The sequence below is a fragment of the Tigriopus californicus genome, chromosome 6 (assembly GCF_007210705.1).
Source record: "Tigriopus californicus strain San Diego chromosome 6, Tcal_SD_v2.1, whole genome shotgun sequence".
Taxonomy (NCBI): domain Eukaryota; kingdom Metazoa; phylum Arthropoda; class Copepoda; order Harpacticoida; family Harpacticidae; genus Tigriopus; species Tigriopus californicus.
In genome coordinates, this window is record NC_081445.1 from 14,478,284 (window position 1) to 14,489,859 (window position 11,576).

At 45.1% G+C, this 11,576-nt stretch overlaps 1 protein-coding gene across 1 annotated transcript; it reads left to right on the forward strand.

Moving 5' to 3' along the window:
* Nucleotides 1-14: 14 nt before the first annotated feature.
* LOC131882104 (ski oncogene-like) lies at nucleotides 15-10,597 on the forward strand. Its single transcript, XM_059229157.1, has 8 exons — nucleotides 15-1,187; nucleotides 2,033-2,360; nucleotides 2,446-3,282; nucleotides 7,320-7,601; nucleotides 7,675-7,915; nucleotides 7,980-8,234; nucleotides 8,385-8,923; nucleotides 9,001-10,597. Exons 1-8 carry the CDS (start codon nucleotides 835-837, stop codon nucleotides 9,259-9,261), a joined length of 3,096 nt encoding a protein of 1,031 aa, XP_059085140.1. The 5' UTR covers nucleotides 15-834; the 3' UTR covers nucleotides 9,262-10,597.
* Nucleotides 10,598-11,576: the final 979 nt, after the last annotated feature.

An 11,576-nucleotide genomic window follows, 5' to 3' on the forward strand; every position in this document is an offset into this window, starting at 1 on the left:
TGACTGACTGGCTCAGAGAGTGCGGACTACTCCGTCTCGGTTTGCCGCGAGCAAGTCGCAACCAGTAAGGAGAAGGACGCTCACGAGTCGAACTCGTTCGTTAGATGCCTGAGTAAGTGGGAGAGAGAGAGAGAGAGAGAAGCTGCACAACTGGAATGAGAGGGCGAGACTTGGGAGTATTCTTCTTCGTCTTCTCCTCGATCTCTGTCGGGGATTGTGGCCGTGAGTCCCCGCCAGTTGTCCGATGTAATACTCGCGAGTGTACGTCCCGGCGTCTTGAACATGACCATTGAAGGGGCAGCAGTCGAGATTGAAGTTGTAAAATCAGCAGACAACAATTTGCTGCGTGCGGTGTGGTTATGTTTTCATGGAGGTGAATCGTGAATTTGCCAAGAGTGACCAAATGCCAAGGAATGGGTCACATATGTGATTGGGATGCATGAATCTTGAGTCGGAGTGTCGTCGGCTAGAGCCGAGGCCAAATATCCCCATGTCTCCAGTGTAACTTAGCCTTCTCCCACCATCATTGTCTGCTTCCTCAACAACCTCATCCCCCACTTTGACGCCAGTGGAAACTCGAAAGTGTAGTGTCTCGGCTCAAAACAGGTGAATGGTGCCAGTATTCAATGCAAATTGATGTGAAAGCACATTGCCACACCTCACACACTGTAAGGCTGATCCAATTTGTGCCTCTCTTCTCCAATGTTCGTATATGTGAATGGCCCCATTGTGCCTCCCAGTGCTTTTTCTCTGCAACCCTTGTAACCCTATCAGACACCATTGCTACGACCAATGCCAAAGCTGTGGTTGCACCTCGTGTAACTGTCTTATGCTATGACAGACACCCATTCCAGTTCAGGTCCAGCCTCGACCACGAACTCCCTGCCCACGTCTGGTGCCACCATGAGTGGGGGTTCCGCCCCCACCCACAGAATCAAGAAACTTTTAGACTCGTTCATGGGCTCAGCTAGCCACTCTCTCACGGGTCCGGCGGCTCACTCCGACCTTGAGGAACCGCCTTACAAAAGAATGGCTTACAAACTTCCACCTGATGTCGAGTTAAGCAAAACCTCGTCCTTGGACGAGGACGACAATGAGAAAGATCTTAAAGTGAAAGCCTCGCCTGGACCCATTAAAAATGTCGATCTGGCAGACCGGATAGGCAATGGTCTTGTAACTTTATCAAGGTAAGCATGAACGCCAAACAACAGGCCATTATTGCTTCTCGTATACTCTTTAAAACTTGTTTGAGGATGGACGACTTAGTGTACATTTGACAACGACTCCTCTTCAAGGCAAAAGGGGTGTTGTCTGACTTTTCGACGTTGTGATGAAGTTTTATTTGTCAAAAAACATCACTGCGATGATTTGGAGCAATTATTCCGTGTTGTAAAATTGTAAAAACTTGTTGGTGTTTCCTGACTCCCCCACCCCCTTCCTCTAAAAGGAATGGGGTTGCAAAATCTACGGCAATATGCGTAGTTACAGTGTTTGAGTGTGTAAGAAAAAAAACCCAGTAACAATAGAAAAACATCCCTTCATCACTAATGCGAATTATGAATTGACCCTATACTCTCAAATTTTTTGTCCAAGGGGGCAAAAATTTAGGAATTTCCCTAGACACTTGTCAAAAGCAATGACGTGTGAGAACATGGTAGGAAGACAGTCAGTTTTCGACAATGGCCACGATTCATGAGTACTTACATTGTACTACAAGTCTGCCTGGCCAGAACTAGGAGTTTAGGGGGATGAGAAACTGGGCTGTTGACAAAAGTGTTTGCCTGGAAATGCCATTTTTTGCCCCCTTCATGACTAAATTCTAGTACATTGCCGTCAGGGTTCCCAGGCCAGACGGGCCTGATGTTCATGTTCATAGCCTACGGCCTAGTTGGCCTCTGGCGGCCCTGTGACCCATTAGGCATGAACTAGGCCAACACATGTTTACTTGACTGATTCTCCCCCTCTGATCTACTATTTGGCGACGCTGTTAAAAGCATAATCTTTAATTTCCCTCCCTCTCTCCCCATTCTAGGATAGATGATCATGCCTCGAATAATCACCACCGACACCCCGAAAAATCACCATCCGGAATGGGCAACCACGTCGGTTCCAGGCACAGTCTACCCAGTGTGGAACCTCAGAGACCTCGGATGTTAATGGGACAGCACCAATTACCTGTAGCCAATCATGATCGAGGTCGCTATGTTCAAGCCAATGATCTGTATTCTCCCGGCTCTAATCGACACCTGAGTGGCGAAGCAATTAGAAGATTAGGTCAAAGCAAAGAGCAACAACAACCTTCAAGCAACCACTATCAGGGTCCATTGTCAGCGGTTGATAACCGGCTCCTACCCGCACAGGTGAGCCCCTCAACCCCTCTCGAGGGATCTCAGTCATCAGAGCCCAGTACTTGATACAACTTTTCTTTTTTCCCATCGTTTCTAGGACAAACTGCGATTAGGTGCCACCAGAGGCGGTCCTACCACTGCCAATACTGCGACGCAGTCTTTTAAGCGCCCTATCAATGGCATTGCTACTGATCCTAATGCCATGCCCCCATCCGTCACAGTTCCGGTCCTTTCTACCCGGGACCGTGGTCAAAGTGAGCTCACAGACACCACCCTCAATGGAGAAAAGATCAGCTGTTTTTCAGTGGGTGGTGAATTCCGGCTCTGTTTGCCTCAGATCTTGAATACCGTTCTGGACTCGGAGCCGTTGCAACGGATCCACCAAGCTTGTGACGAGCTGCAGATATATTGCTCCACGTGCTCCCCTGACCAATTGGACACTCTGAAACGACTCAAGATCCTACCCATTTCAGCCTATCAGTGCGGCTTGATAACAAAAAGTGACGCCGAAAGGCTTTGTGCCACCTTGTTGGAGCGGAACCCACCACGTGCTAGTCTGACAGGATTCAATGCCAAGGCATCTCCTTTCTCCTTCAAGGTGGAACATTCGTGCTTTGGAAAGTGCATCGGGATTCTGCTACCGGAGGCTTGCACCAGTGCCAATGCACGATGCATTGAATGCCTCGAATGCGAGGGTCTCTTTTCGCCCCCAAAGTTTGTTTGCCACTCGCATCTCAATGCCGAGAACCGGACCTGCCATTGGGGGTTTGATTCGGCCAACTGGCGGTCCTACCTTCATTTGTACGAAGGATACGTGGAACCGGAGCGAGAGCGTCTACAGAGGCGATTCAGTGACTTCAAGAGCAAGTTCGCCAACTTGGCCACCAACAACCCGAATTGCGCTATCATGAACGTTGTGCCCAAACGTAAAATGGTAAGAAACCTACGTCCGTCGTACTCGCCCTTTATTTGTGCCTCCGATGTTGTTGGCATGCATGAATTTTATATTGACACTTCTGTCGGGTCTAAAAGACTTTTGTCAATAGCGGTTTTTGCCTGATCAGAGTATCAAATTGCACATGAGGAGGAGGTGAGGTTGATCTCATTCACTCTTTCCTCTTCAACGTGTTCAATTGACCACAATTTGCTGACTCAATTTCAGCCCGCCATGAAGGAAAACGGCAATTATTGTGGCGTGTAGCTCGTAAAATTGCGCTGAAAGGGCACAAAACATTCCATGAGTCGAGAGTCGTCTGTTTTGCACTTGTCTTGGACGGTTTGGACTGTCGCAATCTTATCCTTTGTCCGTACTATTAAATTGTAAAAGGACAACTTGACATCTGACTCAAGGGGAGCATCTCATCGAAAATTTACGTACCCAAGAGAGAGCTTAAGTACCAGGAAAATGTGCTCTCCTTGGCTCCTAAGTATAAAAAGAAAGAAGGAAAACCTCTCAACCCTTGAACAATTCCGTTATGGTGCAGACTTCCTTCACCAATCTCATCTTCGCCAGTAACATGAACATCGATGTCTGAATGGCACACAGCGAAGTCAAACCGTATGCATTTCTGAAGTGCATGCAATAATTGCATGCATCGATGCCGGGCGAATAGGGTGCGTCAGCATAGAATGACAAAGGCCAAGGATTCACACTGTTACGACGACTACAAGCAACGTTTGCAGAGTGTACACAATATTCCTTGGTTGCCCCAAGTAAAAGACGATGAAGGGTTGGCTTTGCCATAAACGTGCAAGCAGTTTGCTGCGATTGAAATGTCCTTGAAACTAAAGCACTTTGGAAGTGTTAGTGCAACAACATTTTGTATGTTGCTAGATAGATGCTTATGTAGATATCACTTTCCAAGGTAATTGGCGTATGGATATGACATCCGAAGACATTATTATTAATCTATCTGCACTTTCATTAAAAATTGAAACTCGGTTCATGTGGTGTACAATCGCTTTGATTGGTGCCAATTGCCGGTCCTTCCTCATTCAGAGAGCTCTACAAAAATCCAACTTTTGGCCAAAACTGAATGACACACGCACCAAAGATTTGTGCCTCTTTTCAAGAGAAGTTTCAGCTCCTTTTCTGCAAACCCTAAAAGTACCCCCCATTGCAATCAATGCAATTGGATCGCTTCAACCTACAAAAATATAGTTTTGTAATTCGGACTCCGAACATTCACGCATCTTTCTTTCGGTTCTGAGGATTGCCAAATGGGTTTTATGCGAAGCCTCATTTCTGGAGCGGGGAGCGTTCATAAAATGGCGCTTTTTAATTTTCTTCACTGCCATCACTTTCGAGTGGAGACTAGTCGGTTATTCTGACAAAAAAATGCGAACCCCCTCAGGTCAGAAACGAGCACTGGACAATAATATCCGAGTTTTTATGTTCTCCTATATTCAAAGTATTACCAGCCTTTGTTGACAATCCAATTACGTTAATGGGTTCTAGAATTCCAAAAAGAAGCTTAAAGCAGAAGATTCATTGAAATTCCAAGACAGCCAGAAAGAAACTGCCGCCAAGAAGGCTAGAAATCATGTCAAGTCTCTTGTTTTACATCGTGGACAACTAAAAACGTACCTGGAGATTTGAAAAAGAGAGCAATAGGTCCACAGACACGTCGCGACTTTATGAAATCAAATGAGAGCAATTCATCCGGATGCTAGAATTTTAATCGATGGGACAGTCCAGTCTTCACAAGCTTTCTCAGAGCTTTCATCTACCGTTTGTGAAGGAGATCATAGTCTTTTTTTTTTAATCATCCGTAAACAAAATCATATGGAAGAGGAGGTAATGCAATGGAACCCCATCTCACACCTATATGTAATGCAGTAATGCACTCAAATGCTCGAGTTTTAAAAAACTCTTTCAGTGTATCCTCTTCTCTTTAAATTCCCTCTCTTATACAAAAAAACGAGTATGGAAGCGACAGAGGGTAATTATCTCGGCAAAACAGAAGTGCGTAATAAATTACTTCTCCTCCAATGGAAAAATATGGGCTTTTTGTGTGCACTCTTTTCCTGCACTCATTTCGTCTTATTTGAAAGCAGTCTCGTTTAATGCATACAATCTCCTCTGGTCCTGCTCCTCCGAAAAAAGGAGCTCTTTCATCCGGGACGCAGCGCTCCACTATCTGTATGTACACTAGAATAACATGTGCAGACGACGTCGCTTCCAACTGGATCGATCCCCGAGTCTTGTTCCTTCTTCTCCCCCTCTGGAAAAAATCAATACTTGTCCCACATTTCAACCCCCCTTGCGTTGCTCAGTGCTCACTATTCAGTTGGGTTCTGCACCAGGGGGATATGGTGGATGGATTGGTGGGAAGGGTGGCCTGAAAGCGCAGGAGACTTTTGTCGGGGCTCGTGATAGTTTTTGGGAAATGGAGGGGAGAGATGCAGTTTTTGGCGGGTAGGAAAGAAGACTGGCAGTCGTCCGACTGTTAGTCCCTTGGGAATGAAGGGGGGAATGGCGCTTTTTTCCAGGCCAAGGAACGATGAACTTTCCTGTTAGGTTCGCACACTGTGGCGAAGAAAGAGGAAAAAAGGCTAGAGCTTTAAGTATTGACGACGACATCTTGGTTAGGACTTGACTTGAGTGAAGGACCGGAGGTGTTCAAAATGATAGAAGGGAGTCGGGAAAGAAGTTGCAAATGTGCAGCTCTGTTGAATAAGTTATACAACCCCGACAGTTCTGCGGATTGAGGCCACTACGTCGTAGCCTGGGAGAACTCAAGGATAGAGGGAAGCGAAGTCGTGAGGTCCGTATGTGGTAGCAGGAGGTTAGGTGAGCTAGTTCGGCCTGGATGCCAGCCCCCTTCTCCCTCTCCCATTATTATTATTATTCTCCCCTTCTGCGTGTGTGCTTGTGCACACGTGAACACGGACACCTCGAAGCGGGCTGGACTGCAGGGCCGAGACCATTCTCCATCCCTGAAGCGAGTACAGGCCTAGTTGTTCAAAGCTGAGCTATATCTTGATAGGATAGAGTACGAGCTAAGGCCGTCGACCCTTTCCTGAGCAAGAAGTTCGGGGCTGGAGTTTGCGACGAGTCTTCAGTACCCCCGTTCCTCCTTCCCCCTCTCCCTCTTGTGTTGTTGAAGGAGCAGGGCTTGATTGCATGAGCAGACACCAGTAGTCTTTCTTGACTTTGCTTTGCCGAATCTTCTTGCAGACATGTCTTGTTGGGAAGAGTCCGGGGGTCTGACACATAACTCAGGTTCTTTTTTTGGGCATCAAAATGAGGATAGAGTGTTGGCCAGAGAAGATCACTACTAATTAGCTTTCAGAATAGTGGCCGATTTTCCTGGTTCTCAACCTCGCGCTCTCTCTCCTGATTAGGTTTCAGCAACTGTACTTTGGTACGTTCACTTAGCGTTATTCTCAGAAGGTTCTTTCCCTGCTCTCCTGACACTAGTTTTATTTGCTGTGTTATTCCTCTTGGGGAGACAGCAGACGCCTTTCTTCATCTTGACGGTCTTCCTCGGTCTTTAAAAGGGAGCGAGAGTTAAAGAAAGGAAGAAGGAAGGGAGGGGGAAAAGTGCCGAGAGAAGGCCATAAAGACCAGTGAATAGAGGGGAGACTTGGATGGCCTAAAAACAAATGTCAATGACACTCTAGACAACAATTCAGGTCTCGAGACGACGACTCTCCAAAGAGAAAGGAACAGAGACTGTTTACAATCATTCGATATGTGCTCAAATCTAAGACTTTGTTTCTCCTCTTGATCACACCATGATCAATTGAATCGGTGGATAGATGAATTGTCAGACCCATAATTTGGAATTCACTCGAAAGCAGCTATCAAAAAAAAACCTAACCAGAATTCTCCCCTAGTCAGCCGTACCTTGCTTTGAGACATCAATCATCCACTCGAAAGCTCCCCCTTTTTTAGTTCGAACTGTCAGTCTACAATAGGGCATCCTGACGGCCGTTGTGAGCATTGTTTGGTTATTAATCTTTCAGAGCGATGATCATATTCCCACTGGAAGGATTGCACACCCTTCTGCCGCGTTGCAAGCTGCATCTCAAATGGCCTCTATGACCGGAGGAGTACCCTTAAAAAAGGCTCGCCATTCCATGGACTCTAGTGATCTTCCACCTCAGAGTGCCGCTCCAAGTGCCTTTCCGGTGGGGTCGTTGCCACCAGGGGCAGATCCTGTGGCCTATTACTATAGTATGGTCGCGAGCAAGGGCCAGATTCATCCGGCAGCGGCAGCTTGGGCGGCCAATATGGCAGCTATTAAGGTACGGTTTTGTAAACACCGCAGATCTGTTCTCCATTAGCATCATTATTCATTGAAAATACGTTCTTTTTCAGGAAGGAAAGACGCCACCTTTCCCCAACTTCCCTCCAGGTTCAGTCCCTGTGGGCGGAGGAGCATCATTAGGGTACGGGTCCCAGATGCGAGCCGCCAATAATCCAATGATCCGAAGGTCAAGCAGTTCACCCACACCCCCAATGACTGGGAGATCCTCATCTCTGAAATCTAGTCCTGCCTCCTCTCAAGTGGATAGTCCGGGTGAGCAACGGACATCATCTGCCTTTGGGCACAACTTGGGTAATTAAGATTAAAAAGGAGTGTTCAAGAAAATATGTGTAAGTAACCCTTTGGTCCTTTGTAGGTGGAAATCCGCGTCAGTCTCCGTTGGTAGTTTCAACTCCACCATCGACATTGGCCCATTTCAATCGAGGTGAAAATACACCAACATTAGCCCATGGTGCTCCAAGGAATAAGATATCCTTGGCAGAGGATATTCAAACCATTCGAGACGCCTTGGACGGAGCCTCATCTCAAGCTAGGGAAAGAACGTTAAAGATCCTGGAAAGACTGACTGCACGGCTAGCCTTGGCTGAGTCCGAACGAGATCGAGCCATTTGTAAGTGATTCCACCAGTCGCACGTACTCTTGACCTTAACGAGATCAATCGCATATGCGACCGCAGTTCTCACTCGGACCATCAGCCCACCCATTGCTATCGCATTTGTTACACATGGACAAAGTAATCAATTATAATTCTTTTTTTTAGCTGATCTGAGCAGTTTTCAAAAGAAGTTTCGAGTGCTAGAGGATGAGCTCATGAAAAAAAGAGAAGAACTGCGAGAACTGCTTCGCCAAGAAGGTCTGTCACATCGGTCAGCTGTCACACTAGAGCTCCTCACGGAGTCGGCAGAGCTCCGTGGGAGCGTAGGTGGGTCAAGGAGTGACCGAGGAGGAGTGCCAAGCAACCCCGAGGATCTAGTTAGTCCAACCTCGAAGAAAACATTCTCTTCTTTGCCCAAAATCGAGATGAAAAGCCCTGCTCGTGTAATAGAGGAGAAGGAACAACGCTATTCTAACTGCGTCAGCCGGAGTTCCACTCGAAGCTCTCAAGGAGGGGCTCCTGACACCCCAATTGGGTCTGAAGGATTTCCTCCGCCATCAAGCACTCCATCGAGTGTGGTTCGAGCATCGTCGGCTGGGCTAATAGGATCCACGGAGCGAGAAACCAATGAGTTGGCACAGAATCCTACCCCAGAAACAAATCAGAGGCATCGGTCAGGGACACCCGTCAGCACAAAATCAAAGGTATTGTGAACAAACATCGTACCACCACTTCTTTTGGCATCAAATTTAACGCTCGTCTACTTACATTGACATTGTAGGATTCGGAAGATCTTAGGGATCGGATGATGACCATGGAGGCTGAACTGAGAGCCCTTCGGGAAGAACTCTCAACCCGGACGTTACCGAAAAAGAAGCCTGTGCCCATGAGCACTCTGCCAACACATGGTGGAGACTCAGATTCAAAAACCAAACTCGATAATGGTCCATGTCAAAAAGCTAGCGAGAATCATGAGAACGACGAGAAAGTCGCCAACATGAAGAATCCAATTAAGACTAAGGCCGCTTCGACAACGGAATAATTATTGAACGTGCATTTTGGGCCTCAACCTTGACCACTTCACTTCGCCACAACAATAAGTAAGGGGCCCAACCAAGAGGGCCTTTTAAGCAACTTGAAAAGACTGAATTTTTCCCCTCTCGTATATATTCCCCACCCTATAGTAGGCCTCTCTGACTTTCACTCTTCCTCTCGCTTTCCTCAGTTTTCAGAATTTAAAGATCCACAAACCAGAGCAAAGGAATACTTCCATAAAATACTTACATACATGCAGAGATGAAGATGAAAATAGCTTTTAAAGTTCAAAGCAACTGAGTTTCCCTTTCTTCCACAACCGCCACGTGAACGACACAGTACGTAAAAATAGAACAAAGTAATATTTTAGCAGAAAAAATCTCATCCCCATAAGTCCTACCCACTCAATAGCTCGAACTCCCCCAAAGAAGCCATTGTCAGCTATTCTTATTGAGGAAAACCACAAAACCAGTTCCATAGATATATTCTGAAATGCTAGATTGTCGTCTACGTCAAAGATACGGGTATAGTTGAAGCCACACTTCAGCTACATTTTTAAACGAAAATTGCCAACCTTTCATGACCAGTAATGCCCAAAGGCGCCCCATTTGTTAGTCAAAAAACCCTGTTCAAGTAATGATAGCCTCACAAAGCCAGTCAATGGTCACTTTCTGACACTGCCTTCAAACCATAGTCTTCAATAGACTGAAAATGCTCCAGCAAGACCCCGACAACCACAACATATGTACCTAGATGAATTGGGCGGCTGTTGGCTATGACTGGTCTTGAAAAGGTTGACTCACTATTTCGAATGGCAACACTGATTTGCTGTTCACTTTTGTCAGCTGATATTGAAGTGTTTCTTGGTCTTGAATGATCCCGTTTAAACACACATACCTTACATCTGAGATTTAAAATCTCCATAAATTTTATTGTAAATAAAATAAGCCGGACTATCCTCCACACACCTTTATATAAATATGACACCACATGTATGAACTACTCGCAGGCATGCTACAACAATCTGATTTAGTTTCAATCTAAATGTGTGTCCATCATGTGTTACAATCCTCAAAAAATGTATTTAGAAGGCAACATTCGAGGATTGTCTACCAAGCGTTCTTTCCTTGGGAGTGGGATTAATAATACTTGATGTGTTGTGTCCATTGTGAAAAAGCACCAACATTTTTGGATTTGTTTTCAATGGCACACATTGTTCTTTTCTGTAACCTTGTTGTTACGTCAAATCGTCTAATTATTATTATTATTATCATCTTTATTATTGCTATTATCATTTAAACGCTCCTTCTCCAGGATGAAGACAATAAAGATTATCTCGCAAACCTTTTGTATTTTAGCTTCCCTTTTTCGAACTTTTGGGGTTTCACTTTAAGCCAGTTCCATCTATTTCATAAATCTATAAATTGCCCTGTACGTACGTATATTATGTATTTTCATAAATCTTAACGCAAAATGAGAATGCTATGTAGGGTAATTACAAACCCCTTAACACTTCCTCTTCTTGATAAATGTGTAATGATGGTTACAAAGAATTGAAAAACAACTACTTTCATTGACTCCATGAAAAATTGGTCAATTTCAGCTGAGAAACAGGGTAAAAGGAAAACTTACGGTTCTTTCATTTTTTCTGCCTTTTTGTTCCATTAGACAATATACAAAGTCGGTGATAAGTAAGGCTTAGGATGTGATCTGAGAACCCAAACTTCGGCAGAATATTAATTGGTAGAGCGACGGCCACGCTCTTCATTAAATGAAATTGAAGGGTGTAATTCAATAAGGGCTGACTTTCGCATGAATCAAGTATCAACTGAGGCCTCATTGCTTTCGCCCATCTTCAATTAAATTCTAGCCCGAGTGAGCTTGGTGCGGTATCTTACATCTATTTCATAAACTCATTTCATGAACATGGTTTCCATTCCGTTTTTACATGAAATTCTCGCAACCTCTGAATCGGAATATCGACTCTCTAAGAGGGCGAAAAAATGTAATTGCTCCAACACGTTTCCGCTTGGCTTTCAAAACAATGAATATTGCATCATGATATTTCTCATGATAACAGTCCATACATGTTCCAAATGCCTGAACGTTTCGGTTTGTTGTTTCTGTCCCTTTGATTTTTCTTAGCATGAAAACTAGGGCCGGTCAAAATTTGCAGATAAATATGGTCTTTATTGACAGCAAATTTGCACAAAAGTCAAACAAATTTAGACAAAAAATTGCAAATGAACTTTCCAAAAAATAGGCAACAGCACGATCAAGGGGGGGGGGCTATTTTTGCCTTCAATATCAAGCAACACATAG

Excerpts from the sequence above, each read along its gene's own strand:
- LOC131882104 (XM_059229157.1), top strand. The coding sequence starts at position 835 with ATGACAGACACCCATTCCAGTTCAGGTCCAGCCTCGACCACGAACTCC. Across the intron at positions 2,361-2,445 it reads ACCGGCTCCTACCCGCACAG|GACAAACTGCGATTAGGTGC; the intron begins GTGAGCCCCTCA and ends CATCGTTTCTAG. Across the intron at positions 7,602-7,674 it reads CCAATATGGCAGCTATTAAG|GAAGGAAAGACGCCACCTTT; the intron begins GTACGGTTTTGT and ends GTTCTTTTTCAG.